The sequence below is a fragment of the Rhopalosiphum padi genome, chromosome 4 (genome assembly GCF_020882245.1).
Source record: "Rhopalosiphum padi isolate XX-2018 chromosome 4, ASM2088224v1, whole genome shotgun sequence".
Classification (NCBI taxonomy): Eukaryota; Metazoa; Arthropoda; class Insecta; order Hemiptera; family Aphididae; genus Rhopalosiphum; species Rhopalosiphum padi.
In genome coordinates, this window is record NC_083600.1 from 35,106,418 (window position 1) to 35,124,143 (window position 17,726).

The window sequence follows — 17,726 nt, forward strand, 5'->3', positions numbered from 1 at the left end:
TATTAAAATAAAAAATAACAATTGCGTACATATTGTTAGTTTGTTAATTACTTTTCACGGTATGAGTCCAAAATCACAAATAATATAAATATGTGTTAAAATTTGTCATTCAATTCAAAAATAGTATAAATTGCAATTCTATGTAGTCCTCTGTCCTAAAAGAAAAAATCAAAATTAACACAATTTTTATTTTACTTTTTTATTTTATTAGCCTTTAAAAATAACAAATTATATAACATCCGTAAAAAGGCTATCAAGCCCATACTAATCTATGATTAGTATAATTAATTTCTTTATAATAAATATTTTTTCTTATCTATGGCTGATATCACCAATGTTTAGTGATAAAACGAATTGGGTGTTCGATATCGACGATAACAGTTATGTTTGTGCCAGTGGAAAAAAGGGCGAAATCAAATTATTAAAAACACTTGTAGAGTTTGTAAAATTTCGAACAATATGCCATAGAACAAAACATATAAACGTTACCGATTTACACCAATAGTTTAATGGTTTTCATGTGATAATTTACAATGGAAATCTAGAAGGTAACAACAACAATTATATTATAATACTTTTGATAAACCAAAATAAAAAGAAATCATTCAACAATTGATTTGACATTAGTTATGAATAATGCACACGGTTATTTGAAATTTTGTGTTTGATCATCAGGAAATGATCTTAAAATGGAGTTTGCTGATAAAATTAGAATTCCAAAGTTAAATGGTGTGACCATGAGAGGTCCGCACATATCCAACACTAGTACTGGGACACTAGTCATTACTGGTCATCATTTAATATTTTCATCAAGATCTGAGGATGTTGAACTATGGGTAAATAGCCAAAGTCGGTTTAATTTATGTATTTTTTTTTATAAAGTAAAAATAGGTAGGTACCTGTGTTAGAAAATATATTTTTTCCAATATTTCCTGATTTTATATTTTCAATTTTTATAAATGTAGTTTTTAACTTTACACTGAGAGAACACTTAGAACATAGTAATAAACTATAAAGAAAATGTATTATATAATATTATAATAAATAAATAATATTTCTAGTTTAATGATAACTAGTGTCATAGTTGAAAAATTACATTATTTATTTTAATATTTTTAGATTTTGAATCGTAACATTGACATTGTAGAGAGAAAACTAAATACCATTACTTTAAAGTGTAAGGACTTTAGAATTATTGTTTTTGATATGCCATATATTGAACAAGCTACCTCTGTTGCTGCTTCTATTGAATCACTCATAATGACAGGTTAATGAAATATCAAAATATGATATTACAAAAGAATGAAATGTATGTTTTTAATTTTTTTGTGTAATTTTTAGATGAAGCAGATTATCTACACCATATGTTTTCAAATAAAAGCAATGAATATCGTTCACCATTTGATGTACAATCCCAATGTGAACAATTAGTTGCTGGTGATTCGATGTGGAGAATATCTCAGGTCAATAAGTCTTATAGGGTATGTATTTAAATTTATTTTTATATTGTAACTCATAAGTAGAACTAGGATTTCTATGCATTAGCACATTCTTTCCAGTTTTCTAACACAGTGGTTCTCAACCGGGATGACATGGGCCCAGCTTAAGGGTTGACACAAAATCTCCACCTGGGCCAAATTTCCCATTACATGTATAAATCATTATTTTTTTTTTTTTATTATATTTTTTTTTCCAATTTAAAGTTTAAAGTGTCAACATTTATTGAACCCAGCAACTCAAATAAAATGTATACTTGTTATTTTTTACTGTATTTTTTTTTTATATATAAAATATATGGTTAAGATGGTTTATTATTTTGATGTTAGGGTGATGCACTGTTTGATTTTAGTGGCTTAATGTGACATAAATCCAAAAAGGTTGAGAACCATTGGTATATACATGATTTTATACATTAATTATCAGTTATGTCTACAATTCAGTTCACACTAAATTTTATAAAACTTATTATTTACATATTTTAATCAAAATTCATATAATTGTATATGTTTAGAGTTTTTGAATATTTATTTGAAAAAACTAATGTAAATTTGAATGTTTCTAATGAAGATCAACAATCATTGTTTTATTTGTTTTTTATTTATAAATATTGTTTATTCATAAATTTACACGGTTATCAAGTAAAAGATAAGCTTGTAGAAATGTGGACTATGATTGTTTATTGATTTATTTACTAATCATTAGTATGACAAATGTTTGCCATGTAGATATTACATTTTATATTTTGTGACAATTTAAGTACAATTTATATAAACAATTTCAAACAATGTTCAATTAAACAATTATCAAATTAAAGTTGCTAAGGCAATTCTTGAAATATTTTCTTGCAGTTTTCAAAACTGGTAGTAATATAAATTATTAAATTGTATTACTTATGATCAATTTTTATACAATTACTATTTTTTTTTAAGTATTTTTTTTTTTCATATAAATCCTAACCCTATTCTTATGAAATCAAATTTTAAACAAATTGATAACTTTCTAGGTTTGTAGTACTTACCCAGAATTAACTGTTGTTCCATCCAATGTTGATGATTCCATGTTGATTGCTTCTGCTAAGTTTCGACAAAATGGTCGATTCCCAGTTTTGAGCTATCGTCATGAAAAAGGCGTAAGTTTTTAGAACTATATTTTTTGTTACAATTAAAACTTCATCTTTTGTCTGCTATGCTATGTTCCTTACTCTTAATTCTTCACTGTCAATCTGACTAATAAAAAATCCACTAACCAGATAAAATGCTGTTAACTGTTCTTAAAAGACATTAATAAGTAATAATACTTAACATAAAATTTGAATTGCCTGAAAATATGTGAGATGCCATAATTACCCAAAAAATATTCATACAAATATTACAAACTGTTGCATTAAATTCTTCTTATTCAGTTAATCATTAACTATGTTTTTTATAAATGTTCCTACATTAAGTAGTTTAAAAAATGAAAAACGTTAAACTAGATCACTATGGACTCACTAAAAAAATAACTTACATAATTTAAATGTGAATCATACTCTAAATAAATTACATTCAGATTGGAAAGCAACAAAAATAGTGCTCAAAGAGACACACCTTTGTTTCTCCCCTTTAAAGTACCAGATCCAGATGGCTCATGTACAGTGGACAAAACAGAAATAACTGAATTCTGAAAATTATTTAACTAGTTATGCCTATAAATAACTCAAAAAAATTTAAATATTTTTAAAATGTTATCATATAATGAAAATTATGATGAAACATTTGGTGTAAATAAGTATCTACTTTTATTTTTATTTTTTGAAATACAACTAATTATCAAAAATTATTTAAGAAGAAATACGGGTGAATATTTAAACTTTAATTTCTCATTAAAAATTTATTTGGCATTCCAATAGAATTTTTTTTTGTAAGAGGTTAAAAACCTTACAAAAAACCTCATATTAAATGTTCAAATCATAGGTATATAATATTTTTAAGAATTTTTAACTACAAAATAATTTGTTTATTTTCTCAATTTTTATGTATTTTGACAAAATTTTAACTTTTAACACTAATAAAAAATCTTTTGGCTAGATTTTCCTCCATTTTCAAAATTTTTTGATTAAGAAAATAACAACTTATGAGGAGCTTTATATTAAATTTTCAAGAAATTCTATCTAGCCAATTAGCAAATAATTTTATATCGACATTTATAAAAAAAAAAAATTGAAAATTTCCCAGTCTATATATAGCTTAAAAAATTGTTGATATTTTAAAAATGTCAAAATATACAATAATATAAACATATGGTAAAAATTTCAAGTATTCATTTTTTAGTTGCACTATAAAAAAAATAATATTGATTTGTCAAAAATTGAATTTACACGTAAAAATTCCTGTTCTTAAAAAAAATTTTGTTTTTCCCTATTTACCTTCTAAAGTATTACATCCAATTTTCTATTTTTTCAGCCCTAAAAAAAGTTTACGGCTAAAAAAAAATAAACACATTGTAAAATCAATACACTCATCACTCAGCTCAGAATCTAAAATGTATTAAAAAATGTTAATATTATCTGTTAAAAAAATAATTAATAAAAACAAATGTATTATGTGTAGAGTGTGCTAATGAGAAGCAGTCAGCCTTTAGTTGGTTCAAGTTCTAAACGTTGTAAACAAGATGAACGTGTTATAAACTCTGTACTTGGTCCTGGAAAAAGAGGGTATATAATTGATACCCGTAGTGTTGCAAATGCTACAAATGCCAAAGCTCGTGGAGGTGGATTTGAGATGGAAGCTCACTATCCTCAGTGGAGACGAGTAAATTCAGCTCTTGAACGCCATAATGTTTTATTGGACAGCTTATCAAAAATAGTTGAAGCTTGTAATGATACAACATGTACTATAGAACGATGGCTTAACAAATTAAATGGGAGTGAATGGTTGTCCCATGTTAAAGATACATTAAATGCAGCTTGTTTAGTAGCTCAATGTTTAAATAAAGAGCGAGCTTCAGTTTTGGTACATGGATCAGAGAGCACAGATGCAACATTGGTATTAATATCATTAACTCAATTGATATTAAATCCAGAATGTCGAACAATTGTAGGGTAAGAATTTGTAATACTATTTTATTATTACTTATGTCTATTGAATAATATGTTTATATATAAATATTTATAGATTTGAATCACTAATTGAGAGAGAATGGCTTCAAGCAGGACATCCATTTGAAACTCGCCATAAAAGTGGTTGTTATAACGCAGCTCGTTCAAAAGTATCTTCATCATCTTCATCAAAAATTTTTCATCATGGATCAGGAGCCACCTTTTTATTATTTTTAGATTGTACTTGGCAAATACACAATCAATTTCCATGCTGTTTTCAGTTTTCAACAAATTTTTTATCATCACTTGTTGATCATTCATATTGTTCAGATTTTAGTACATTTTATGGTAATTGTGAGTCTGATCGGAAAAATAATCCATGTGGAAAACCAAATCTATGGTCACACTTTGATCAAAAAATTGATGAAATTATTAATCCTCTATATCTACATACAAATAATGTGATTTGGCCTTCTGTTGCTCCATTTAGTATAGTAAGTATATCATCATTTAATACCATGTTATTATTGTTAACCATTGTTTAAGATATTACTTTTGATAAATTACTTCTTTTAATTTTAATCTTACTTTTATTACAATAAGTATATTAGCTTAAGTATGTTGAAATTGTTGTGTAATTTTGCAATCAAATTAAATTTTTAGGAATTATGGCGAGATTTGTACTTAAGATGGTCTATTGATCAAACACACCAAAAAAAATATAAAAAATCAATTGATGATTTAATAAAACGGAATAAGGAATTAAAAGTCTTAGCTACAAAACTACGCAACGAGGCTCAAGAGTCTGGTAACAAATCTACATAACTAATTAATTATATTTTCTATATTATTCAATACAGGTACCAAACAATTATTTAATGATATGTTATTCTATCTTTATGCCATTTTATTTGTAAATCAACTGTAGAAATTATATAATATATTTATTAATATGTATATTATTATTTATTTCCAATGAAATAATGTACTAATTTACCTGAAAATAAACAACTTGATAACTTAAAGAACAAATATTTTTTATGTTTACCTATCAAATAGATCAGTAACATTTATTTAATACTTTAATTTCTATATAAAAATAAAATGATAATTGTTTTTTATGCATACAGCAATACAGCATGAATTGCTTTAAACTAGTTATATCAAAAAAAATTATCAAATTTATTTTTATTTTTCAAATTATAAATTTTCCTTCAGTTTGGTTATAACTATTTTTAAGATTTTTGTTACATAAATTACATAAAGCAATAAAGCTAAATAACTAATTAATAATAATTGTTATATATTTAATACAGGTGCATATTGTGTAATACAAATACCTAATTATAAAAAAAAATCTATGCCTTTATTAATCAAAATATTATTATTAATAATATATAACAATTAGGTTCTATCATTAATTATCAATATTTAAAAATAATGGTATTTTATAAACTTACATTACACCTCGTTTATAAAGTAATTACACCTCCCTTAGTTCTTTAGGTATTGGTGTGTTAAGTATAGAAACTGGTGGTTTACAGAATAAAAAAAAAAAAGAACTGAAAAATGATTAACTAATTTAACTAAGTAATAACTTTTATTTTAATCAATATTTAAAAAATAATTTATTTTAATTATTAATATTTATATCAATTATTATACATATTTTTTTTGTATTAAATGATTAAAAAAAAGTTGTATAAATTTAGTTTCTTAAATTTATGACTTATGTATTCTTTTATTCTTTTTGTTAACAATTAAAATTGAAAATATAACCCATAAATAAGCATTCATATCATATGACATTTATCTGTTCATTCATAAGTCACTAACAGAAAGTGATACTTGACATTATTTTATGAATATTATAATAAATTTAATACTTAAGTGCATAAACTTTGAAAATAAGCTATTTTGAAGAGGCATTTTCAAATTTAAAGTTATAAGTTAAACTTAAATTATTAAAAAAATTCCAAATTTGTATCACTTGTAATTTTAAATTGTTATCAAACCATGACATTTTTTCAAAAATGTGCTTTTTGACTATCAGAATATAATGTTTTTGAATCCTTGATAATAGTACTCAGGTACTTTTAGTAATATGCAGTTTTAAACCAAAATAGTCTTAAAAATTTCAGTTTTAAAAAACAAAGATGATAAAATTTATAAAATCTTCAATTTATTTTATCAAAATATTTTTTGTGTGTTTTAACATCAGCAGCCAACAAACTTTGTTAATAAATAATAAAATGAAACATATTTTATTTATAGAAATAGGTACATTACAGTTATATTCTGGTATTCAAGAAAGTAATAGTATTAATGGTTCATGTATATTAAATAAGTTATAATTTGTATTTTATCACTAATATACACCAGAAAATGAAAAATATTAAAGAAACACAAATAAAAAAAACAATAAACGAGTGATCTCACTTAAACAATAAATAATGCTTTATTATTTATAATAATTAATTGATATTTTATATATAAAACAGTCTATAAAAAAATTGGCAAAGACGCGGCAAAAATTTACAAAAAATAACAAGACCCTAGACCCAGTTGTATATTATACAAATAAATTAATCATTGAACTTTTTTTTGTACTTTTTTGGTTTCTGGGCTTCCAAGTGTTTTCTTCCTTTGGTATACCATATGCATATACATTTGAGGGAATACTAAAAAAAAATAAAATGTCAAAAAAATCATATTACATCATAAATGACTGATATATTAGCACAATCTAAGTTTATTTTTTAAATAGTTTCATAAGTAATTATAATGTAAATCTTTATTAAATATTATTCTTTTCATATGGATAGAAGATGCATAGACAGCTTAGCCCACCGTGATACTGGATTATTCATGATAGTCTAATTTATTGGTATAATCACTTTCTCTTTTCAAAATATTATATATAATAATTTGAAGATATTAGGGACAATATTAATCTCAATTTTTTTAACAGGCTGTCCCTGACAATTTGTACTTCGTATATATTTAAGAAATATAATTTCATAAAACATTTTTTATAAAGCTTGTATACTTTCATATTTTTTATACATAGATTAATATACTTACATGGTATATAAACCAGCATAACTATGGCAATTGCAGTCCATAAACTAAATGCAATATTTAATTTATTAGGCATTTCAATACTCCACATTTTGGTTCTTCCTACATATCCTAATGATGTCCAGTATACTAATAATTCACCACTAACTCCAACTGGGTATAAAACATAAAAGAACGTATACCTAAAAAATTACATTACCAACATATAATTCAATAGTAAACCCAACAATAAGATTAATATAATAAACACTACCTTGCCCAAGTAATTAGATAAGGGATATAACCAATAATATTGAAACCATAGTATGAGTATCTGGTAATTTCTGCAAAGCACCAAGCAGTTAAGGCTAATGGTAAACCAGGCGAGCCCGATGTCTCTGGTATAAATGCTATAGCAGCAACAATGGCTACACGAGACAGAACTTGTTGAGTAGTAACTGCCAAATTTGATTTCACCAAACCAGAAGCTACATTGAAAATCTATATTAATGATAATATTAATAATAAAAATTAGTATTAATACAATTAAATAAACAAAACTTTAACTACTTTAAGAATACCTATAAACAGTTTATCTTTTAATTTTCATGCTACAATTTTTAATTATAAATAATAACAAATACCTACTAAGTAATTTAATAAAGAATAAAAGTGTTATTTGTCAGTATACTTGTCAAGATCAAAATATACAATATTTTTAGTTACTACTTACTCAAGTGGCAAATCAATTGATACATTTTTATTAGTATTTAAGGAACTATAGAACCATAATATTGTTGACTAAAAATATTTGGTTAATTAAGTAAGTGTATACTTAGGAAAAATGTTTATATGAAATTAATATGGATGTGAATTATGATTTTATACTTATGCTTAGTGCTGAATTTAAGGGTCTCAGAATTCCACAACAACTACTTAAGAAAAGGCCTTTTAAAAATGTATAAGATGCTATTCTTATAAACCTATTTCTATCCAGCTTAAAAAAAAAAAAAGAATAATATTCTATCCATTTCTCCAGGTTGAACCATTTTGTGAGATTTTTTGGTACTCGAGCCTGGGAAGTGTAAAGACCCTAAGCAGCTGCCTAGTTTGGCTAAGCAAAAATTTGGCACTGCTTATGCTAGTGAGAGTATTTTTATCTTCAATTATACTAATGATTTATGATTAATATAATAAGATATTATAATATATTTTTTGAAAATAATATTGGATTTGAATAGGTTTGACATGCTAAACTACATAAACCTGTTGTTAAATAGTTGTTATATACAATATCAACAGGGTAGCCTGTAGGTACATTATATGAATTAAAACTTGTTATAGACCAACAAGGAACTGTTGACCTTGCATTTGACCTAAAATAGTGAATATTATGAATAATAACTTACATATTCAATGACATTCGTATAATACTAAATTATTTTAAACTTAATACTATATTTATTATTCATCAGAAAAATATATATTATTTAACAACTTAAATTTACTGAAATGCTTGTATTTTATTATTTAAAATGTAATAGATAATTCCTTATTAATTATTAATTTAGGATTAATGTTATTTTTATCAAACCTACACATAAGAAAATATTAAATTTAAATGTAATACAATTTGCTATAATAATTAACATTAAGACAAAAAGAATATCCAATAAAAATTATTCTTATTTTTCTTAGCAAACTAAAAATTGCAATTTACATTATATTTCAATTAAAAATGTATATACCTCAATAAACGCTGCGTTTTGGAAAATTCCAACTGTATACTTTACGACGTCCCACAATGATTGAGATTTGGGTGGGTTCATATAGAAATTAACGATTTGAAATAACAAATAACTCCATCTAGAAAAAAAACAATAAACTCAAGCATTCTGTAGCTCATGTATGAAAAGTATTCAAATGACTGTAGATTACCCTAAGACTTGGATGAAATTGTATGCAAACAAATATGCATTTACTACCGGATTAATTTTTTTGTTCGTTTTTCCCTTGGTCACCGCCATTATACAACACAGTATTACGTTAAGTGAAAATAAAAAATTATTTAAACGAAAAAATAAGAAGAATAATAAAATAAATTTTAAAACTAAGCAAATTTCACAATCTTTTTACGAATGAGATCAACACAGTGTCGGGTTTTTGGTGTTTATACAACGTACACGATACGCCGAGTCACCGACAACAAGCAACTGTCGAGTTAAAAGTTACAACTGTACAAATTTCATAAAACGTCAAACACTCAAGCGAAAAGCGAATCAACGATTATCATTCGTATCAAGGTGGTTTGGTTTGATAGGTTATCAATTCACCTTGGTTGGTAGTTGGTATGAAATATTGTATTATATCATAGAATAATAATAATCTTACTATTGTATTTTTTGGTTCAGTATCGCAAATTCGCAACAGTTACTATCTTAGAGTTTCGTATATCGAATTCTTAAACCATATTAAATTTTTAATATAATATTATACTATTTTTTTCCTATAAGACGTACTTGTACTCTTAATAGTTAATATGATTTTTAAGGTCTATAATCGAATTGCAAATCGCAGTGGAAAACTAGAAAATCAGAATAATATCATACCCAAAGTGGATAGGTACCTATATATTATATTCTGTATATAAATTCTACTTGTTTCTATACTACGAATATCCAAGAACCAAGAGTCGAGTGGCATTTGTTACGTGTTACGTGTAAATGAATTTGAGTGTTTTTTATTTCCCTCCCACCCAAAAAATTACTCACTATTATTTTTTATAGTATAGTGAAATTGCGGTGCAATACTTAAGGTACGTCCGCGAACGGATGAGCGACGTCACGCAATCGTGAAGATAATGCACCTAGTGGATTGGTATCTACATTCTACTTCTACATTTACCATCTATACATTATTACTTAGTAGTATAATTAGTATACTGTATAAATAGTATCTAAAAATTACCAGGGCCGTAATAGCGCAAAGGCACTGTGCCTAGGCCTACGAACATTTTTGGGGCCTACAAAAACAAAATGTGTGGCTATCTACGATTTTAGGTAGCCACAACAACTCTGTTTCTGAACAGAGCGATGAATGTATTGATTTTACAATGATGTGTGTTTTTTTAATTTTTGTGTCGTCACGTTTTGGAGTACCTAGTAATAGTGCTTTGATTTTTGACTTCCATCCCTCTTTGAAAAGGAAATTGAATATTTGAATCTAGTTGGTACTTTGGGAGGTAAAAATCTTTAGTCATCACGTTTTTTGTTTATAACTTTATAAGCATTTAAAGTTCAAATGTTTACAAAATATATCAAAATCGCGAAAATTTGAAGTTGAAAATTCGTAAAATATTTGTGATTTATACTTAAGGGCTAAGGTTAAAAAACTCAATACAAGATTATACATAAGTTTTCCTTCAAGTAACTGTAAAAAAAACTCCAGCGTCAATATAAAAAAAATGTTATGAGCGTATGAAGTTTATTCTTTTATGAAATCAAGTAAAATAACGATATATTACAATTTAAATATAGGTAATAATATAATATATCCTACTAATTATCCTAGACTGACAAATCATCTCTGTTCAGAATCGTTTTTATAATAATGATTAATGAATAATATACTGAATTACCTACTGTATAGCTGCAGAGCGGTAAACTACATTTCCTTTTTTTTTTTTATCAAGGTAAATATTACTTTAAGATATAAATCACAAAAAATTTACGAATTTCCAACTTCAAAATCCTTGTATATTTTCGTGATTTTGATATATTTCGTAAACATTTTGAACTTTAAATGCTTATAAACAAAAATTGTGAATTAACGATTTTTATTTTTTTTTTACGATAAGTACAATTTATAATAAACCTTGAATTAATTTTTAAATATTTTTTAGGAAGCTTAATTTTTTTTATCGGCAATTCAAGAAAAAAAATTTAGAAAAATTGAAAATTTTAATTGTCTGCAAATAGCTTAAAAAATTCAAAATATTTTGAAAATTTAATCGTAAATAAATAACGTGAATATAAACATACGGTTAAAATTTCAAGTATTTACAATAATGATTCGTTTTTGAGTTACAGCAAAATAAAAAAATAGATAATGTAGAAAACAAGTTATGCGTAAAAATAATTCTCGTTTTTCCGTTATTTTTTTATGGGTTTTCCTGACGCATTTGAAAACTATTGGAATTTTTTTTGATTTGAAATTCAATTTAAACAAAAAATGTATGTGATCATGTAGTTATGCGCCTATAAAATATGATAAGACTAAGTACATAATATACTCATGTGAAATTATTTGAAATTGAGTTTTCCAAACTAACGACAGATATTATTTTTAATAATTGTATACGTATATATTTTATAGACAAAAATATATGATTAAAATTTAGTAGTCTAGAAATTAAATATTGAGTATATTATAATAATTAACAACCAAACTATCTAACTCTTTTCAATAGGTAAAAACTACTCGTGTTATTTATGTATAAAGTTTCTATGGTTAGGCTATACAATAATTACTATTATTATTTATCTTGTATTCTTGTATGCATTTTACAAAAATAATGATATTATTTTTATAAAATGTATAAAAAAAACATTGAAATTGCCTAGTTAAAACTCCTTTAAAGCAAGTAAATTTAATGACTATCTAATTGCCACAAATTTTAATTAAAATTGCCTACATACAACCCCTTAAATACGGTCATCTATAAAATAATCTGTCTCAGTCTAACCCATAATCCATAATTCCTTCATTTCATTCAGGGACTATAGTACCATACTACTTTAGAAGTCAAAACACTCAAAACTAATATATTATGACGCAATTATGGAATTATTATCTGTTATCCTAAAAACATTATAAGCACATATTTTATTATCTATAACTTAATACAAATTAAATGTATAGATTGTATAATTGTTCAGATATTGTTTTGTAACCTACAAAGATTAAATTTAATAAAATCAATTACATGTAATAACTATAAATGCAAAGAATTTAATCATTCTTTATTAATAGTACATAAATTAATTTATTAGCCTTATCTATCATAATATGACTCATAGTATATATTATTAATTAGTATGTATTTATATTTTTTGTTATCAGTGAATCCATTAAAACATGTACCTCTAAATTATTTTATTATACTAGTATAATAACGGTATTTATAATAATACGATAAAAATGACTATATTATGGTAAAAATAGTATATAAAATATAATAAAAAAATATTATATTATTATTATTTTATGGTAATAATATTTCAATATTTTAATTAGTTGCATTATTTTTTAAATTGAAAAAAGATAAATTACGGTCAATTTAATACTTAAACAATTTAAAATATGTCCTATATTAAGGACATATAGGTCCTGGGTGTGTAAGTCGTATCTATTCAGATTTTAAAATATTTTTAGTTAGTATATACACTATACGTTTAACTAAGTATTTCAAAATATACTTAAAAACTTACTTTTGAATTGTATCCACAGTTTAAACATAGGTTAGGAAATTTTAGTTTATTGCCTAATAGTAACTAATTAGTTTGATTATAACTAGTATCTTTAATTTGTATAATTTGTAAAAATTTAAACTTGAATTAGTATTATAAATTTATAATAAATAAAATTAGTATCAAAATTATGTTTTTGAATAATGATTTCCTTGATCTTTTTTTAAAAAGGTCTTTACAAAAAATAATTTTAAAAAGTAAAAAAAAATAAAACCTAAAATAGTATAGTAATTTTATTATAACTCGGAAACTGATTATTGTAGACTTGAAGCTTATTGCTAATACAATTTATATTAATAATTATTTTCAATGCACAATAATAATTTTCAAAATATTTTAGCTAATTGTTAGCTATTTGCACCGCGATCCTACTCACACAATTCTATACGGTACGTCGTCACGTCGGAGAGTTTTGACTTAAAATGAACCGGAAAACAGATACCATTTTTATACCATTTTAACTTCGGCGATACTGATACATAGAAAACTTTACACCGAAGAACACCACTACAATATGTCACTAATCACTGCAGTGTACAGACACTACGTCGTCCCATCAAAACATGTCAGAATGTGACGACGCCAGAACAATTGAGATGTCGTCACGCGGGAGATAAAAATAATATCGTTGACAAGTAGGTTAATCGAACGGGACAAGCTCAAATCGAGCGCAGCTGCGTAGGTACTGTACATTATAATTGTATAATAATAAAATAATAATTTATGCTTACATGCAGTTAATAATAATCCCGTCATGTGCTTCATGAAAACCTATTTGCTATACTTCCGCGTATAGTAGTAAGATCTTATAGAAGTATAGACTATAGACTATAGAGTATAGGTAGGTGCTTATGTAATACGTCATCTATCTGTACCACGACGTAATAATAAAATAACAGATGTATATCACCGTTTTATTGTTATTATTACTTATTGATATTTACAGTAAATAATTATAACTTATAACTTATAACCATTGATTAAATCTTGAAATACCATAATATTTTTAATCAATGTTATTTCGTATTATTGTTGACTGTTGTTCATAATTATTAATTATTATTGCCGTTCATCTGGTTCATCATAACCGCGATACCGCGATAGAATATAGATAAATTATTATGTCATGAAATTATAAATTTTCATTAATAATAGGTCATTTTAAGTTTTTGATTCCCGGATCTTAAAATTACTAATTAGTAATATTAGTTGGTCATTTACAGGAAATACGAATACTAATAAGTAATAACTAATAAGCTACCCAGAAGTTATCGTTAAAGTGTCTATTTAAAATTATTGTATATAAATAAATTTTTTTTTTATGTTTTGAAAAAAATACACCAGATAAGGTGTAAATTATCATAATTCATACTATTTATATCTAATGGGGAATGTGAACGCTAAAATGTTTCCATATATTATATATGTAGGTATATACTATATAGACATTAGTGACGATTGTTGAAATTTTTCTACATCACACCATTTTATCCAAGGTTAGTACAATTATCAAACTGATGGTTTCCCTTATGGCCCTATAGCCTATAGGTGCATACGTACAACGATAATACTGCGGCCACCGTTTATGTCTTATCTCTGTTCAGTGTATAATTATTATAGACATGCAGTTGATCCAAGAATCTAGATAAATCAAATATATTTTATAAACTATATAAACCAAAGAGATTAATCAATTTAGCTTAAAATAAATTGAATACAATTGATTCGGATGTATATATCGAGTAGATGATATCAAATAAAGATTAATCCTGGTCAATAATTTACAATTTTGTAAAAAGAAAATATTATATATTAACTATTCAAAAGTAGGTAATTATTTGTTTTAGTTGTTTTTTCTTTACATATTTGGTAATTATTTGTATTATAGATTTATCATTTATGAAATATACGTAATAATATATACCTAGCTAATACTTATACGTAGCCACGTAGGTATCTGATATTTAAGAGATGTAATATTGTAATTATAGTGGATGAGCAGCGTAATAAATTAAATTCCAGACAAAAATTCCAGGGACCTACTTGAAAAAAGTCAGAAAATGAGACCTGACTAGGTTTGCCATCCATTACCGATATTAAGGTCTCTGTACTCTGTCCTGACGTCCTGATAACAGACTATAATGTCCCGATTGAAAATGTGCATTACAAATTTCGCTTTATGCCTTTATTGCATAAAAATATGTAGAACTATAGAGTTGCCATTCATCTCGGTTTTAACGGCATATCATCCCGGTGTTTCCCAGCTGGTCATTAAGTTTGTGGAAGCAGATTTTTCTACGGTTTCCCTGCAGCGTCCAGTCGCAGCGTCTAGCGTGATGAACTACCGGTCTGGACATATAGCCACATAGGTAAGCGTCATAACGCCGTGCTGTTCCACTCTTTGTCGCTGCAGGGAAACCGTAGAAAATTTCTACTATAAATTATAATAACTTTATTGAATCTTATTTAAAGGTTTATCTAGAAAAAAATGGTTATTCAATAATATGATGTCCCGGTTTGGTGAAGAAATTCCAAAAATAAAAATAAATGTAATTCATGTAATTTAAACATTTGAGAACAATTTCAAATATATTCAATTATTAGTTATAAAAATCGATTTTATTGAAAACTGGATTTGCGTAAAAATTTCTATTTTTCATTAATATTTTATCATTTATCTTAATTATTTGAAAATTATTGCCCTTTTGACCTAACAAAGTAGGTACAAACTATATAGATCTAGTTTTCTAACAGAACCTTCCTCAAAGTTGAAATTCTAAACATTTTTATTGCTCAAAATGGCGACGACAAACAGAAAAAAATAATAAACACAATATATCATAGTAAAATCAGTACATTCTTTGTTCTGGCCAGAAACTAAATATTTATTTTATTTTCTTATAGAACATAGTGTTTGATTATTTTTCCTTTTACGTACCTATACAATAACAATTGTCATTTTGTCAAATACAAAAATACAACGGGAATCCATAGATATATATTTATCCAGAAGCAATATCAATGACCAATGTGATATTTATCAAGTTTGTTGTCTGTCTATATCTATAGTTTATCTAAATATACATAGGTACTAACTATAAAATAATAGAACTATAAAATTACATATTAAAGGTTATTATCAATATTATTACTAAAATTAGATATTGTATATAATATATTTATAAGTATAGGTAGACAAGTAGTTGGTAGTTGGTACATATATTTATATCTCATGATAAAATAATAAGTAACGTGGATTTTAACCAACAATTCAAAAAACTATTCAGTTACTTTAATAACTTTTTTTCAACATTGCACTCCAAAAATTCCTAACACAGTAAAAATGACATTTACGAATGATATAACAATAGGTTTTGATATGTATTTAATCTGCACACGAAGACATAGTCATAAAAAATTTGGAAGCTAATAATCAAATTTTGCATGGAAGTGGGGAGTAAATAAGGAAAAAGTAGCATTATTAAATTAAATGGAAATCGCAAGAAAAAACACAGGTCGAAAAAAATATAAAACGCATATTAATTATGTATTTATGTTAAATTTTCATATAAAACAATAGTTTTTATACATTTTTGGTATTTGGTATATAGAAATAGAATAATAATTAAATATAATTATTGAGTAAATTTTTAATTTTGTGAATTTAATATAATTTATATTTTTAAACTTCTTGTTCGACTCGGAATATTCTCGGGCTTTTTGTTTGACAAATTTTCAAATCGAACTTTATTTTTCCTCTGACTTTTTGACCGATTACTTGTGTCTTGTGGTATTATTAAGGTAATTATGATAGGGTACCCCGACCACCATACAGAAGAGGTTTATTTTCCCTAATGCTTTTTATATTCCATTAAACATTAAACAAACATTATATATTTTTTCTGTTCAATAACTTTTTATATTTCAAGTTTTATAATAATACACGTTTAGTTTAACGTTTAAGGAACTTAAAGTTTAACATTATTATTTATTATGATAAACTTGATAGACTAATAATTTATTAGGCACGGATCTGCGAAAGTGATAAGAAAACAACGGTTCAACTTTGGGTATTTTTAACACTTATTTATCTTAACTAATTAAATTAACAATAATACAAAAATAAAATACCAAACTTATAACTTATAAGTTATAAGCATTAAGCACGCACAATAAATAAACAGTGCATACTGGAAATTAATGCGATCGTGATATTTTATCAACTGACCAATTAGTTGCTATTATTACAATATTACCTAATATGTGTTTGAGCATAGGCGTAGAATGGGTGGCTACAGCCCCCTCCCAACACCAAAATTCTGTTTAGCCCCTTGTGTTGTTAAAAATATAGTCTATATAACATTTTTCTTGTTTTATACAATTTATTATTTCAGATGAATGTATTATTATTACACGTTGTTATTATTTATAATTTTTTTTTTATTATATAAAAAAATCATAAGTTTTTACAATTTTTTGAGCACCTTCAAATTCGCTTCCGTCGCCCTTTTTTTGGAGGTGCCATGCCCTCGGGCGACCGCCCAGTTTGCCCGTGTCTTAGG

At 25.4% G+C, this 17,726-nt stretch overlaps 2 protein-coding genes across 3 annotated transcripts; one reads left to right on the forward strand and one right to left on the reverse strand.

Annotated features, from left to right (window-relative positions):
- Window positions 1–356: 356 nt before the first annotated feature.
- On the forward strand, window positions 357–5,608 carry LOC132929410 (myotubularin-related protein 9). 2 transcript variants are annotated; one of them, XM_060994744.1, is made up of 8 exons: window positions 357–548; window positions 676–836; window positions 1,120–1,267; window positions 1,342–1,481; window positions 2,504–2,629; window positions 4,089–4,579; window positions 4,653–5,070; window positions 5,240–5,608. In XM_060994744.1, exons 2-8 carry the CDS (start codon window positions 690–692, stop codon window positions 5,399–5,401), a joined length of 1,632 nt encoding a protein of 543 aa, XP_060850727.1. In that variant the 5' UTR covers window positions 357–548; window positions 676–689; the 3' UTR covers window positions 5,402–5,608. The 2 variants fall into 2 exon arrangements, with proteins under 2 accessions (XP_060850727.1, XP_060850728.1); XM_060994745.1 differs by lacking the exons at window positions 357–548; window positions 1,120–1,267 and having other exon boundaries at window positions 702–836.
- Window positions 5,609–7,011: 1,403 nt separating this feature from the next.
- LOC132929411 (very-long-chain (3R)-3-hydroxyacyl-CoA dehydratase hpo-8-like) lies at window positions 7,012–9,923 on the reverse strand. Its single transcript, XM_060994746.1, has 5 exons — window positions 9,575–9,923; window positions 9,385–9,502; window positions 7,911–8,137; window positions 7,661–7,839; window positions 7,012–7,257 (listed from the first exon to the last, which is right to left on the reverse strand). Exons 1-5 carry the CDS (start codon window positions 9,661–9,663, stop codon window positions 7,166–7,168), a joined length of 705 nt encoding a protein of 234 aa, XP_060850729.1. The 5' UTR covers window positions 9,664–9,923; the 3' UTR covers window positions 7,012–7,165.
- Between the last annotated feature and the right edge of the window lie 7,803 nt (window positions 9,924–17,726).